The 15,926-nt window shown below is 46.2% G+C and overlaps 1 protein-coding gene across 3 annotated transcripts in view; it reads right to left on the bottom strand.

Moving 5' to 3' along the window:
- tp63 (tumor protein p63) overlaps positions 1 to 15,926 on the bottom strand; it is a 284,904-nt gene that overhangs the window by 25,831 nt on the left and 243,147 nt on the right. For all 3 annotated transcript variants that reach the window (XM_072473636.1, XM_072473638.1, XM_072473637.1), the window contains 5 exons: positions 14,887 to 15,002; positions 14,208 to 14,317; positions 9,210 to 9,346; positions 8,146 to 8,231; positions 6,720 to 6,844 (listed from right to left, as the gene is read on the bottom strand). In XM_072473636.1, the coding sequence (XP_072329737.1) occupies positions 6,720 to 6,844; positions 8,146 to 8,231; positions 9,210 to 9,346; positions 14,208 to 14,317; positions 14,887 to 15,002 (574 nt within the window). The remainder of the gene's footprint in view (positions 1 to 6,719; positions 6,845 to 8,145; positions 8,232 to 9,209; positions 9,347 to 14,207; positions 14,318 to 14,886; positions 15,003 to 15,926) is intronic.

Below are 15,926 nucleotides of genomic sequence, written 5' to 3'. Positions count from 1 at the left end.
TTTTCTTTGTTCTTTGTTCTCTTTGCCCCTCGCCTGAGGTGTGGTGACCCTCAGGTTAAGCCACCACCAGCCGACGGTCATCTGGGTTTATGGCAACTTTACTGGATTATATGATCGATCAGATTCAGCTTTTGAAAAAGTTTTTTTTGGGATTGGTTACGACGTAATTTGACCTCTTGCGGATAGATGTAACAACTGGATGGGAAAACCTGTCAACGTCCTGCGGGGTTGCACCCAGGGATTCAAGACCGAGCTTTGTTTTCAGGTGAAGCAGGGTTGGAGTGGATGGAAAGCTGGTGAAGCAGGGTTGGAGTGGATGGAAAGCTGGCCACTTAAAGTTACACATTCTGCCCTTACTTTTATATTTCTATGATAAATTTCCATGTCCAAATTTACAATGGACCAATGTATTAAACTTGTCACTGTGCAATCCTGTCCTTCCACCAGTGCAGGAGCTCTATTAGAAATGCAGACATGGAAATTATGGAAAGATTCACAAAAAGCACATGTCGATGTAAGATTGTTAATATAGTGATGCAGTTATATTTTAAAATGAGTCTTTCTGAAATAGTTACTGTTAATTTTTCCTGACTTGTGAATACTCACAATGAAACATAATGGACGATGGTCACAAAGTGATCAGCAGATGTCGGAGAATTTCAGTTTTGTGTTTCTGCATTACTGGTTTTCTTTAGAATGTGGGTTATATTGACATTGTTTGGCCCCGTTCCACAATAACATTGAAGTGATAGATGGATTAGGGGCAGGTACTCTCTAAGCCAATCACCTGGCCATTGTCTGGTGCCTGTCCAGAGATGATCAGATTGAAGGAGTTTGATGTGATGGTTTGCCACAGTGAGATTTGAACTCCTAACCTCTGGTTCGCTAATCCAGAAGCATAACCACTTGGCTATCATACATGTTCTGCTAGGGAAGCAGTCACTGTGCGCAGAGCACTCGCTGGAATGGAACTTAAAAGCCGCATCAGATGGAGTTGCTCCGGAAATAGCTGCTTACAAACTGCCTGCAAGAAACAGCTGTGAAATATTAGCGTGAGTAACAAGTGCAGACTGAAGGACACCAGTAAATGCCAGAAGATTTCCTCTTGCAGCATTTGGGAATTACAGGGCTCGTCACACATCCAATCAACTCGAGATTCTTGTGCCACTTGAAGTGAAAAATGCTTCCCTCTTAAACCACTCGAGTTCAGAGGCAATTCCCCTTTATAAATAATGGCAGGGTTGAGCTGTGCCCTCTTCGCTCCACCCCCCTTTTCCCAGGTTATGTAAGGTGTTCTCAGTCTGTACGTATTCGGATGTTTTCTCCTTCATCAACAGCCTTTTGCCGCTGTTTGACTCCAAGTGTTCATTTTGAAAGCAGGCCTTGAGCAGACTGAAGAGGGAGGGCGAGGGGGGGAGAAGAGAGAGAGAGAGAGAGAGAGAAAGAGAAAAGAAAACAACCAGTAAGGATTGAGAGATTTAACCCCAAGTCTTAGTCTTGCCCATCTTCATGATCATGACAATTTCCTGGGGATGAGATTGTGGTTTTGAACAGATTAATTTGGATGAACATGCTTCGGAATCACTGGACTCATATTGAAAGGGTCTGATCACACAATGGGAGCCGAGTGCAGGAGCTAAAGGCCTGGTTCAACCATTGACATCACTCTACAAATTTCATGTTTCACCCTGCCCAGTGTCCACAAATGTCGTTCACTGAATCACTGGCACAATCCCTCAGTGCCAAAATCATTACTCTGTGGTTACTTGCAAAGGTTCTGGGATTGGGACACCCCAGGTTTGGTTTAATTTGGCACAGCAGCACAGTGGTTAGCACTGTGGCTTTCAGCGCCAGGGACCCGGGTTCGATTCCCGGCTTGGGTCACTGTCTGTGCGGAGTCTGCACGTTCTCCCCATGTCTGCGTGGGTTTCCCCCGGGTGCTCCGGTTTCCTCCCACAAGTTCTGAAAGACGTGATAGGTGAATTGGACATTCTGAATTCTCCCTCTGTGTACCCGAACAGGTGCCGGAGTGTGGCGACGAGGACATTTTCACAGTAACTTCATTGCAGTGTTAATGTTAGCCTACTTGTGACAATAATAGATTATTATTAGTAATTTGTACACCTCATAACTGCAAGCTTGACAGTAAGGGGCTTGAATGCAGATTTTGTAAAAACACACATTGTTCGGTTTCAGATTCTGAGCATTTTAAGAGCTCTGGCACTAAAACAAGGCAATAAAATATCTAGTCGCTGTTGTTTGTTTTTAATTTAGAGTACCCAATTCATTTTTTCCAATTAAGGGGCAATTTAGCGTGGCCAATCCACCTACCCTGCACATCTTTGGGTTTCATAGATTATCATAGAATTTACAGTGCGGAAGGAGGCCATTCGGCCCATCGAGTCTGCACCGGCTCTTGGAAAGAGCACCCTACCCAAGGTCAACACCTCCACCCTATCCCCATAACCCAGTAACCCCACCCAACACTAAGGGCAATTTTGGACACTAAGGGCAATTTATCATGGCCAATCCACCTAACCTGCACATCTTTGGACTGTGGGAGGAAACCGGAGCACCCGGAGGAAACCCACGCACACACGGGGAGGATGTGCAGACTCCGCACAGACAGTGACCCAAGCCGGAATTGAACCTGGGACCCTGGAGCTGTGGAGCAATTGTGCTATCCACAATGCTACCGTGAGTTGTGGGGGCGAAACCCACGCAAACACGGGGAGAATGTGCAAACTCCACACGGACAGTGACCCAGAGCCAGGATCGAACCTGGGACCTTGGCGCCGTGGGGCAGCAGGGCTAACCCACTGTGCCACCGTGCTGCCCTGAGTCGCTGTTGTTGGCTGCAGGTTCAATTGCATTTCGCAGAAGGAAATATCCCTTAATTTAATACTTTTAAATGTATAGAAGATAAAGATTTTGAAAATGCTGTCATTGTAAACTAGTTTTGGTGTGAGTACCACTGTTGTGGAGGGTAATAAAGAACATGGAACAAAGGCTCATGTGGATGGAGTCAAGGACCAGATCAGCCATGATCTGACTGAATGGTGGAATAGACCCCAGGGGCTGCATTTCCTCACCATTACTATTTCCCAAGAACATAAACATCCTCAAAAATTCTAAGGATGCCAAAAATGTGATTTTGTGACCATTTGCCCAGATCCTGTGCACAGTCCCTGAAGCAGAGGAGCCTGTTATTCTGGGAACATAGCACTGCTGCCTCACAGTGCCAGGGACCCGGGTTCGATTCCAACCTTGGGTCTGTGTGGCATTTGCATGGGTTTCCTCCGGGTGCTCCGATTTCCTCCCCAAATCCAAAGATGTGCAGGTTAGGTGGATTGGCCATGCTAAATTGCCCCTTAGTGTCCGGGAATAGTGCGGGGGAGTGTGCCTAGGTCGGGTGATCTTCAGAAGGGTCGATGCAGACTCAATGGGCCGAAGGGCCTCCTTCAGCACTGTAGGGATTCTGTGATTTATCATGTCTTAAGAGATGCAGGGATATCCATGTGCTATGTTCTCAAGATAACTGATTATCACTTACCACAAATTTGAGGCTTTGGAAACATTTTGTTTTCAAAAATAGTTGCGGCTGCTTCCTGAACATTGTGCTCGCATTGACCAGTGCTGCACAGCTGGCAATAACTTTCTCAGCTGCCAATGTGGCAACTCATTTGTTCTCCAAACTGGTCACGGGACACTGGCCACATCATCAGTCCAAACGTCTGGCTGCTGATTACTACAACAGCAAGTATCAGTAAGTTCTGTTTCAAGTGGGCCAGAGTGATGGGGACCCCAAACAGCTCAGTATCTAGACTTGATTCCATGTTTAAACATGTTTACAAGTTAACACAAGGAGACATGACTAGCAGGCTGGAGGGAAGAAATTCTGGACATGAATGGTCCACTGGACAGCAGTTAGAGCAGCCCCAGCTCACAGACTGAAAATGTTACAGGACAAGGTCAGCAGCAGAACAGGGGATGGGCAGTAATTGCTGGTCTTTGTCAGCAGTGGCCACATCATCAGAACAGATTTTTAAAGAATGCTGGAAGGACAGTTCCCATTAAATTCATCCCCGTTAAATGCCTGCACAGAGTTGCACCTTTGTGTAAAATCTATGATAACAAATAGATCACTTTAATAATAATTTTTATTGTCACAAGTAGGCTTACATTAACACTGCAATCAAGTTACTGTGAAAATCCGCTAGTCGCCACATTCAGGCGCCTGTTCGGGTACATGAAGGGCGAATTCAGAATGTCCAATTCACCTAACAGCACGTCTTTCGGGACTTGTGGGAGGAAACCGGAGCACCCGGAGGAAACCCACGCAGACACGGGGAGAACGTACAGATTCCGCACAGACAGTGACCCAAACCAGGAATGGAACCTGGGACCCTGGCTCTGTGAAGCACCAGTGCTAACCACTGTGCTACCGTGCAAATGATGGATTGTTTGATGCAGTGCCCCATGTTGACTAAAATGAGGGAAAAGAAGGTGGAGTCTAGCTTGCTGAATTCAGTTAGATGGTATAATGAGAAAATGGTGCAGTATGGTCAGGAAGAATAAGGAGGAAGCAGCTGTAATCAAACTAGAGGCGAGCAGCTCAAAACTACAGGACGTTTTCAAAATGCAACTGTTTCTTTGATCGCTGATCTTTCACTACTAGTTATTCTCTTCAGCATCTAGTAGCGAGATCCCAGCCTGTGTACAGTGATACCAAGAGGGAGCTGCTTCTGCCCAATCTTTCCACCACACAATGGTACTGTTTGCACTTTGAGGGGAAGCTTCGTCTTGTAGAGGAATAAATCGCACACAGGGAATACTTGGCAGGCTAGTGAGTATCTGAAAACAAAGGTAAGTTCACAGGTGATGTTAGGCTGACCAAGCTGCCCTGTATTTGGACATATTCTGCTTTGGTATCACAGTTGCAGGCAGTTCCCTGTTTCTGTGGTCGCCTGGTTAGACAGACAGGCTGAGAAAATAAGGATCTGCTTGCTTACCATTCACAGAGGTGAGTTTGCTGCTGGTCAGGATACTGGGCAATGGACCACCCAAACCCCCAACCCACTCACCACCACAAGGGGAAAGTGAAATGAGAGAAACAGCCCGACTAATGTTTCCAAATCAAAGCAATGGAGGCGGACACGTCAGTCACAGACAGCAACTTAAAAGGAATAAGGACAGGTTAATCAAATGTCATGATCATGAAGGTCAGATCAAAAGAAAGGTGACCAAAGCACAAAAGAAGCAAAGAAACTCCCATTGAGAATAAATAACAACTTAAAACAGCAACAAAAGGAGATAGATGCTTGAAGTTGGGGATATGGAGTTGCTGATCACCGCATTTCAGCATTTCTTCACATTGTGAATGCAAGTCTGCCAAATACAATAAAAAGATTTAAAAATAAACCTAATCTTTTTAAATTGCTTCATTGCACCCCAGACTCAGTAACCCAGGCACGGGCTCCATCACAGAAGAGGAAAGAGTAAATCACCAGCACGGTCTTTACTCTTTTGCATAGAGGTTGCTGCAAGAAGCTCCAGGAAAGCTGGAGAGCTTGGTGGCAAAAGATGTGATGGGGGGAAAACTGAAAGAAAAAGAGAGAGAAAGCAAACAAATAGATTCTGTATTTTCCAACTGACTTTGTGTTTCTGAAACACCCAAAATAAAATATTCCTGGCACTGTGAAATACTTGCCGAAAGAATGAAGACGGGATTTTGCTCATGAAAATGCCACAGATGTTTTACCAGATTGCTGTGCCGTCAGCTAATACTAAATTAATGACACATATTTATGTTAAATCATAACCAAGTTGAGCAGAAACGGGAGGGAGCTTTGCCTGAATTACACTTCGACCATCCCTGCCATCGACCTTGGTGTGTGGGGACTGAGAATCTGCCATTGTTGGCGATATTGCTGATCATTGAGAAAGCCAACATCTGCATTTCATATTCTTCCTCTGTCAGACTGTACAGTCTGTCTCATATTGCAATGACATCTCCTTCCCTCTACAAAGAATAAGAGGAATGCTGACACCATTCATTTTTGTTCATATACAAGTGTGCTGTGAAACTATTTTAGGCAGATTTGTCTTAAAGAGGGTTTTAGAATCAAGCAGGTCTCCATTAATGGGTAGGGAGGTCACTGTGGGTAGTTAAAGAACAAAGAAAATTACAACACAGGAACAGGCCCTTCGGCCCTCCAAACCTGCACCGACCATGCTGCCCGTTTGAACTAAAACCCCTCCCCTTCCGGGGTCCGTATCCCTCTATTCCCATCCTATGCATGTATTTGTCAAAACTCACTAAAATGTCACTATCGTATCTAGTTGCTCCATTTTGATATGTTCCTAGACATCAAGACAAGGATCAACTGGGTTGCAGGAAGCTCAGGTATGGACTGATCAAGCTGAAGCTTCGAGCAGGGTTTATAAATCAGAGCGAGAGATTGCAGGGTCTGCAGTAGTTCAAGTCAGTGCCTCAAGGCAGAGAGAGACGGGCAATAACTGCTGCCTTGCCAATGACATCCACATGCCATGAAAAAATTAAGAAACACTGAAAACTGACAAGAGTTTAAGGCAGTTAATGAATCGTGGGATCCAGCTGCTTATCAGACAACTGCAGCTCTGATTGGACAGTCGCTGAAGTCTCGGATGGATCACTGGTCATGTAAACCTGGTCTACTCAGGAGGTTGTGTGAACTCACTGTTTTTGCAGCAGATGCTGTTGCTGCTGTCTGTAGCTCTCAATCGTGTGCTGTGGCAATAGCTGCATCAGCTCCAGCGACTCTTTAATTTTCAGCAACACTTCATAAGTCTCTCGTCCCCTTATCTGAAAACCAAGACAAATGAAAGTCAGGCACAGAGGAGGTACAATAGGCCGGGGGTGTTGTGTAACACTTTTCACTGTGAAAACACCCAAGGCTCAGGAGCAAAGCGGTGTGTGGTTTGATGATTGATGCACTGATCAGAAAATTCAAATTTAAACAGGTTATTAGAGGAGAAGAGAGGCACCAAGGTGGGGAAGTTAGGGAGAGCATTCAGTAACATGCGAGTACGGCAATTAAAGGTTCTGCCGCAGGTCATTTAGCCAATATTGGGGGAGGGGGTGGGAAGATTAAGGAGAGTCTGAGAATACATATTGAGAAGCACAGTTTCAGCACAATTCAGATGAGATGTTTAAGGCGGCCTATGGGATTCTTGCCTTTGGTAACAGGCATTAAACATAAGAGCAGGGAGGTGATGCTGGAGCTGAATGAAACACTGGTTAGGCCACAGTTGGAGTACCATACACAGTTCTGGTCACCGCACTTTAGAAAGGGAGTGATTGCACTGGAGAGGGTGCAGAGGAGATTCACCAGGATGCTGCCTGGGCTGGAGTGTTTCAGCTATCAAGAGAGAGGGGATAGGCTGAGGTTGTTTCCTTAGAGCATAGAAGGTTGAAGAGACCTGATCGAGGTATATAAAATTAAGAGGGACATAGATGGGGTGAGTAGGAAGGTACTTTTCCCCTTCGTGGAGGGGTCAATAACCAGAGGGCACTGATTTAAGGCGGGGGGCAGGAGGTTTAGAGGACATGTGAGGAAAACCTTTTTCGCTCAGAAAGTGGGGGGGAATCTGGAACTCGCTGCCTGAAAGTGTGGGAGAGACGGGAACCCTCACAACTTTTAAGAAGCATTTAGGTGAGCAATTGAAATGACACACCATACAAGGCCATGGACCAAGTGCTGGAAAATGAGGTTCGAATAGATAGCTGCTTGATGGTTGGCGCGGACGTGATGGGGGGTCATAGAGCACCGTTTGGTGGTGGTGGTGGGGGGGGGGGGGGGGGAGAGAAGAGAGACAGAGGAGGCAGAAGAGACCCAAAACATGCTGCGTATTGTGCTTCAGGTGAGCACCAAAAATGAACAATACAATATGTTGGGCACTGTGGAAACACCATATGCCCAGGAAATGAATTGTACAACACAACCACAAACACTTCAGTGCTGCTGCAGAGTATTGATAAATACACATTCATGGGAAACGGTTCAAAATAACGTTTCTGTAAACAGGAAATAGACAAAATATCGATCAGTTTGATCAGAAATTTTCGGGCAAAAATTAAATGAAATTAAAAATTGGAAAACCTACTGGCAAATAAAACAGTTCCTCGTCGCCCGGTCGCCGTTTTTTACTGGTGATCGATGCTACCTGGATCCCTTGGTTTACATGTCGGACTGGAGGAAAACATTGAAAGGAGCTCCATTAACATAACAAGCTCAAACACCTGAATATCAGCATGTGTAATTTTCTCACACCAGTTGGGATGGTCACATTCCCAACTGCAGATTAGCTCCGAGATTCTCCTCTTTGCTGACTATTACTGTATTTTACTGTCTTGTTGCCTCTGCAAGGTTACAGTAGTTACAGAGCTGCTCCAAGGACATACCCGGTCACATCCCTAATTGCCCTTGTGGGGGCAGTTAAAAGTCAACCACATTGCTGTGGGTCTGGACGGCAGATTTCCTTCCCTAAAGGACATTAGTGACCCAGGTGGGGTTTTACGACAATCGACAACGGTTTCATTAGACTTTTAATTCCATATATTTTTTTTATTGAGTTTAAATTCCATCACCTGCCGTGGTGGGATTCGAACCCGGGTCCCCAGATCATTATCCTGGATTTCTGGATTACTAGTCCAGTGACAATACCACTGCGCCACCTGGTGTTTTTAACAAACCTTCCATTGACGTACACCGTCCTTAGGAGGGCAGCATGACAAACTGTCATTGCTGTCACACGCGGAGGAACTGAGTCGATTGGCTATCGTGGGCAGCTTCAAAGTGGAGATCACGTCATTGCAATAACTATCACTTCAAGAAGAGCGCTTTTACATGTTCCCCTGTCCTGCCAGGTGCAGTCACAGCTCCCAGACATCCGAAGGGGAATTGTGCAGAGGAGAAGCACTGAGCTTCGCCTCACAGAAGCAACCAAGGTGGTCGGGTCTCTGTGGAGCTGGTGAGGGCTGACATGAGTTGGATGTTCTGGGTTATATGGGCATGTGGGGATTCTGTAGTGTACTCCTCAGGCCAATGGGTAACTGGACTCTGGAACCCGCCTGCTGCCTTAGCCCAACCACCTCCTACATATGATAAACTACTGGTCCCAATTAAATGGGAAAGCCCAACTTTACAAGGGAGCCACTGATTACTTACGCCGCTTGCTGGTGTCGACTCCCTTTGTTCCTTCGGTCACTTGCTGCTTGCGTATACTGTCTTCATCTGCCTTACGATCACGGCCAGGGCAAGCACAAATACGAGCTTCAAAGCAACGACGTCCAAGAACCTGCCCGCTGGACAGAAGAGAATGAGGTATTAACACACTCCACTAAAATAAAACACCATTATAACATACAATCCAACTGTCGTGTAGATGGACCAAGGTTTGGAATGACCTTCACTATATATACTTGTGACTTACTGGTGTCTGATTCTACTCCTGTAAAACACCATGAGGCGTTTTACTACCTTAATGATACTATATAGTCAGCTTGTTTATGGTGCAGAAAAATGCCAACATCAGGGGTTCAATCCAATCATCGGGCAATGAGGATGCTACATAGCGAGAGAGAGACATATGCTACATACAATATGCTGTCACTGTTAACAGACCAGAAGGCAATAAAATAAACAGTAGAGGGAGAGGAGTAGAGCATTAGTCATTGGAGACTCCATAGTTAGGGGGATAGATAGGAGATTCTGTGGGAACGAGAGAGACTCGCGGTTGGTGTGTTGCCTCCCAGGTTCCAGGGTGCGTGATGTCTCGGATCATGTTTTCGGGATCCTTAAGGGGGAGGGAAAGCAGCCCCAAGTCGTGGTCCATATAAGTACCAACGACATAGGTAGGAAAAGGGATAGGGATGTAAGGCAGGAATTCAGGGAGCTAGGGTGGAAACTTAGATCGAGGACAAACAGAGTTATTATCTCTGCGTTGTTACCCGTGCCACGTGATAGCGAGGCGAGAAATAGGGAGGGAGAGGAGTTGAACACGTGGCTACAGGGATGGTGCAGGAGGGAGGGTTTCAGATTTCTGGATAATTGGGGCTCATTCTGTGGTTGGTGGGACCTCTACAAACGGGATGGTCTACACCTGGACCAGAGGGGTACCAATATCCTGGGGGGGGGGAAATTTGCTAATGCTCTTCGGGAGGGTTTAAACTAGTTCAGCAGGGGCTTAGGAACCTGAATTGTAGCTCCAGTATACAAGAGGTTGAGAGTAGTGAGGTCATGAGTAAGATTTCAAAGTTGCAAGAGTGTACCGGCAGGCAGGAAGGTGGTTTAAAGTGTGTCTTCGTCAATGCCAGGAGCATCCGGAATAAGGTGGGTGAACTTGCGGCATGGGTTGGTAGCTGGGACTTCGATGTTGTGGCCATTTCGGAGACATGGATAGAGCAGGGACAGGAATGGTTGTTGCAGGTGCCGGGGTTTAGATATTTCAGTAAGCTCAGGGAAGGTGGTAAAAGAGGGGGAGGGGTGGCATTGTTAGTCAAGGACAGTATTACGGTGGCAGAAAGGACGTTTGATGAAGACTCGTCTACTGAGGTAGTATGGGCTGAGGTTAGAAACAGGAAAGGAGAGGTGAAATGAAATGAAATGAAAATTGCTTATTGTCACAAGTAGGCTTCAAATGAAGTTACTGTGAAAAGCCCCTAGTCGCCACATTCCGGCGCCTGTTCGGGAAGGCTGGTACGGGAATTGAACCGTGCTGCTAGCTGCCTTGGTCTGCTTTCAAAGCCAGCGATTTAGCCCTGTGCTAAACAGCCCCTAGGGGTTTTCTATAGGCCTCCGAAAAGTTCCAGAGATGTAGAGGAAAGGATTGCAAAGATGATTCTGGATAGGAGCGAAAGCAACAGGGTAGTTGTTATGGGGGACTTTAACTTTCTAAATATTGACTGGAAACGCTATAGTTCGAGTACTTTAGATGGGTCCGTTTTTGTCCAATGTGTGCAGGACGGTTTCCTGACACAGTATGTAGATAGGCCAACGAGAGGCGAGGCCATATTGGATTTAGTACTGGGTAATGAACTAGGACAGGTGTTAGATTTGGAGGTAGGTGAGCACTTTGGTGATAATGACCACAATTCGATTACGTTTACTTTAGTGATGGAAAGGAATAGGTATATACCACAGGGCAAGAGTTATATCTGGGGGAAAGGCAATTATGATGCGATGAGGCAAGACTTAGGATGCATCGGATGGAGAGGAAAACTGCAGGGGATGGGCACAATGGAAATGTGGAGCTTGTTCAAGGAATAGCTACTGCGTGTCCTTGATAGGTATGTACCTGTCAGGCAGGGAGGAAGTGGTCGAGCAAGGGAACCGTGGTTTACTAAAGCAGTCGAAACACTTGTCAAGAGGAAGAAGGAGGCTTATGTAAAGATGAGACATGAAGGTTCAGTTAGGGTGCTCAAGAGTTACAAGTTAGCTAGGAAGCACCTAAAGAGAGAGCTAAGAAGAGCCAGGAGGGGACATGAGAAGTCTTTGGCAGGTAGGATCAAGGATAACCCTAAAGCTTTCTATAGATGTGTCAGGAATAAACGAATGACTAGGGTAAGAGTAGGGCCAGTCAAGGACAGTAGTGGGAAGTTGTGCTTGGAGTCCGAGGAGATAGGAGAGGTGCTAAATGAATATTTTTCATCAGTATTCGCACAGGACAAAGACAATGTTGTCGAGGAGAATACTGAGATTCAGGCTACTAGACTAGAAGGGCTTGAGGTTCATAAGGAGGAGGTGTTAGCAATTCTGGAAAGTGTGAAAATAGATAAGTCCCCTGGGCCGGATGGGATTTATCCTAGGATTCTCTGGGAAGCTAGTGAGGAGATTGCTGAGCTTTTGGCTTTGATCTTTAAGTCATCTTTGTCTACAGGAATAGTGCCAGAAGACTGGAGGATAGCAAATGTTGTCCCCTTGTTCAAGAAAGGGAGTAGAGACAACCCAGGTAACTATAGACCAGTGAGCCTTACTTCTGTTGTGGACAAAATCTTGGAAAGGTTTATAAGAGATAGGATGTATAATCACCTGGAAAGGATAATTTCATTAGAGATAGTCAACACGGTTTTGTGAAGGGTAGGTCGTGCCTCACAAACCTTATTGAGTTCTTTGAGAAGGTGACCAAACAGGTGGATGAGGGTAAAGCAGTTGATGTGGTGTATATGGATTTCAGTAAAGCGATTGATAAGGTTCCCCATGGTAGGCTACTACAGAAAATACAGAGGCATCGGATTCAGGGTGATTTAGCAGTTTAGATGAGAAATTGGCTAGCTGGAAGAAGACAAAGGGTGGTGGTTGATGGGAAATGTTCTGACTGGAGTCCAGTTACTAGTGGTATACCACAAGGATCTGTTTTGGGGCCACTGCTGTTTGTCATTTTATAAATGACCTGGAGGAGGGCGTAGAAGGATGGGTGAGTAAATTTGCAGATGACACTAAAGTCGGTGGAGTTGTGGACAGTGCGGAAGGATGTTACAAGTTACAGAGGGACATAGATAAGCTGCAGCGCTGGGCTGAGAGGTGGCAAATGGAGTTTAATGCAGAAAAGTGTGAGGTGCTTCATTTTGGAAGGAATAACAGTAAGACAGAGTACTGGGCTAATGGTAAGATTCTTGGCAGTGTGGATGAGCAGAGAGCTCTCGGTGTCCATGTACATGGATCCCTGAAAGTTGCTACCCAGGTTGAGAGGGTTGTTAAGAAGGCGTACGGTGTGTTAGCTTTTATTGGTAGAGGGATTGGGTTTTGGAGCCATGAGGTCATGTTGCAGCTGTACAAAACTCTGGTGCGGCCGCATTTGGAGTATTGCGTGCAATTCTGGTCGCCGCATTATAGGAAGGATGTGGAAGCATTAGAAAGGGTGCAGAGGAGATTTACCAGAATGTTGCCTGGTATGGAGGGAAGATATTATGAGGAAAGGCTGAGGGACTTGTGGCTGTTTTCGTTAGAGAAAAGAAGGTTAAGAGGTGACTTAATTGAGGCATACAAGATGATCAGAGGATTGGATAGGATGGACAGTGAGAGCCTTTTTCCTCGGATGGTGATGTCTAGCACGAGGGGACATTGCTTTAAATTGAGGGGAGATAGATATAAGACATATGTCAGAGGTAGGTTCTTTACTCAGAGAGTAGTAAGGGCGTGGAATGCCCTGCCTGGAACAGTAGTGGACTCGCCAACACTAAGGGCATTCAAATGGTCATTGGATAGACATATGGATGATAAAGGAATAGTGTAGATGGGCTTTAGAGTGGTTTCACAGGTCGGTGCAACATCGAGGGCCGAAGGGCCTGTACTGCGCTGTAATGTTCTATGTTCTATTAACAGACCATTCTCTATTCTAGTGCTATCTGTCTCTCCAAGTATTTTGTGACCTTGCTTTAGACAATAAGAAATAGGACAGAAGGCCATTCGGCCCCTCGAGCCTGCTCCGCCATTCAATAGGATCATGACTAATCCACATTACTATAAGATTCTCTCCTCATTCCCACATCCCTGTAGAGTTGATTTGAAGCCCCTCCAACAGCATGAACAAAACCCATTGCAAGGCACAGGAGCTCTGTTCAGGTGCCGTCTAACCCAGAGCCAGTCCCAGTATCCGAGGAACCTAAAGTCCTCCCTTCTGCACAATCCTCCCAGCCACGCATTCATCTATCATATCCTCCTATTTCTATACTCATTTGCACGTGATACTGGGGGTACTACTTGTGCGGTCCTGCTTGCTCATTTTCTACCTAGTTCCCGAAATTCGGATTGCAGGACCGCAGCCTCCTTCCTCCCTGATCCATTGGTACCAATGTGGACCACAACCTCTGGCTCCCCACCCGCCCCCAGAAGAATGTCCCACAGTCACACTGTGACATCTATGACTCTGGCACCAGGGAGGAACATACCATCCTGGAGTCACGTCCATGGCCGCCAAAATGTCTGCTTGTTCCCCTAACTAACGAATCTCCTACCAATGTTTCTCTTCCTCCCCCACCTGTTCAGCTGAGCCGCTCAGGGTGCCACCAACCAGAGGTTTAGCCCCCAGGGCTGAGACTGCAGGGGAGTCTCAGAGACAATGTTTTGGAGCAAATGGTGGGTGTCACAGAGTGTTCTGAACCTCAATTGCAAATGTCTGTTTCTATAAACCCAAACCCCGATCGAGAAGGAGCTGGTGTGACTTACTCCCTGTTTTCCAGGGTAACGATGATGAGGATGGGCCTCCGGTTCATTCCTCCAACACAGCTGCTGTTACACATGAAGTTATACAGGATTGTGGTGAACTCGGTGCCAACCTGGTTTAAAAAATGGTGAATAAAAGGGGACATTAAACTGACGTTCCAATGCACAAGGATGCATCACATTTAAAAAAAAATCTGGTGATACTAAAGCTTCCTTTGTAGCTACATTGGGTAGCACATAGTTTAGGGGAAGTGATGTAACATAGAATCATCAAATTTACAGTGCAGAAAGAGGCTATTTGGCCCATCGAGTCTGCACCGGCCCTTGGAAAGAGCACACGACCCATCCGCACACCTCCACCCTATCCCCATAACCCAGTAACCCCACCTAACCTTTTTGGACACTTAGGGCAATTTGTCATGGCCAATCCACCAAACTTGCACATCTTTGGCTTGTGGGAGGAAACTGGAGCACCCGGAGGAAACCCACGCAGACACGGGGAGAACGTGCAGACTCCGCACAGACAGTGATCCAAGCCGGGAATCGAACCTGGGACCCTGGAGCTGCGAGGCAACAGTGCTAACCACTGTGCTACCGTGCCGCCCAACAATTCTGACTTTTATTTTTTGCTTACACGCTTGTTTTTTCATTTCAAATTTGATCAGCAGCAGAGGGCTCTTACCTGTGGTGGTTCATAGGGCACCATTACACTCTGCCTCCCAGTGATCGGGTCCTCAACATACTGGGCATGACTACTTCCCTCCACTCGGATTAGATGGCTGGGTGGGGCCACCTGACCTACAAGAACAATGCTCTATTTAAAAAGGAATTATATATTCATTTTTCACTAGCAAAGACAATCACATTCCTTCCATTCTCACCTGCTAAATCAGTAAATTAAAAACCCGTACATGATAGTGAGATTTAATAGAGAGGAATATTGCCGCAAATTAAACTGCTTTTTCTATTGAAGTAGCATGCCATGTGACAGCATCTGGCAGAGCAGTGCAATGACCTCCAACCCTACATGTATCTCGTATGTATAACATAATAATCTTTATTAGTGCCGCAAGTAGGCTTACATTAACACTGCAATGAGGTTACTGTGAAAAGCCCCTAGTCGCCTCATTCCGGCGCCTGTTCGAGTACACAGAGGGAAAATTCAGAATGTCCAATTCACCTAACAGCACGTCTTTCGGGACTTGTGGGAGGAAACCGGAGCACTCGGAGGAAACCCACGCAGACACGGGGATAATGTGCAGACTCCGCACAGACAGTGACCCAAGCCGGGAATCGAACCTGGGACCCTGGAGCTGTGAAGCTACCGTGCTGCCCAGACTGCATTTTCATAAAAATCACAATGATTCGTGCTATATGCATATAAGGCTGCAGTTCACAATCCTACTTGCTGCTGGTACATGGTACAACGCTGGTCGCCGCACCCAGTCAGCAAACGCTTCTCGAAATAAGGTGAGCCTATTCAAAATACTACCTCCAACTCCTCCTTGATATAAAGAAACTGATAAATCCCACCAGCTCAGGGTAACAGTGGCTGAAACTGCATACTGGCTGCATCCACTATATGGTTAACAACTTTTGACCAGTGGATCAGAGGTCTGGTCCTCAGCACTGGGGCGTGCTGAAGGAAGTATTCAGCAGTTACAGGTCAGAACCTGACAATTACATTAAAGAAATTCATTTTGAGGGGTTAATGACTAGATT

This window comes from Scyliorhinus torazame, chromosome 14 (assembly GCF_047496885.1).
Source record: "Scyliorhinus torazame isolate Kashiwa2021f chromosome 14, sScyTor2.1, whole genome shotgun sequence".
Classification (NCBI taxonomy): Eukaryota; Metazoa; Chordata; class Chondrichthyes; order Carcharhiniformes; family Scyliorhinidae; genus Scyliorhinus; species Scyliorhinus torazame.
Note: the sequence above shows the minus strand (reverse complement) of the source record. Positions and strands in the feature narration are given on the sequence as shown.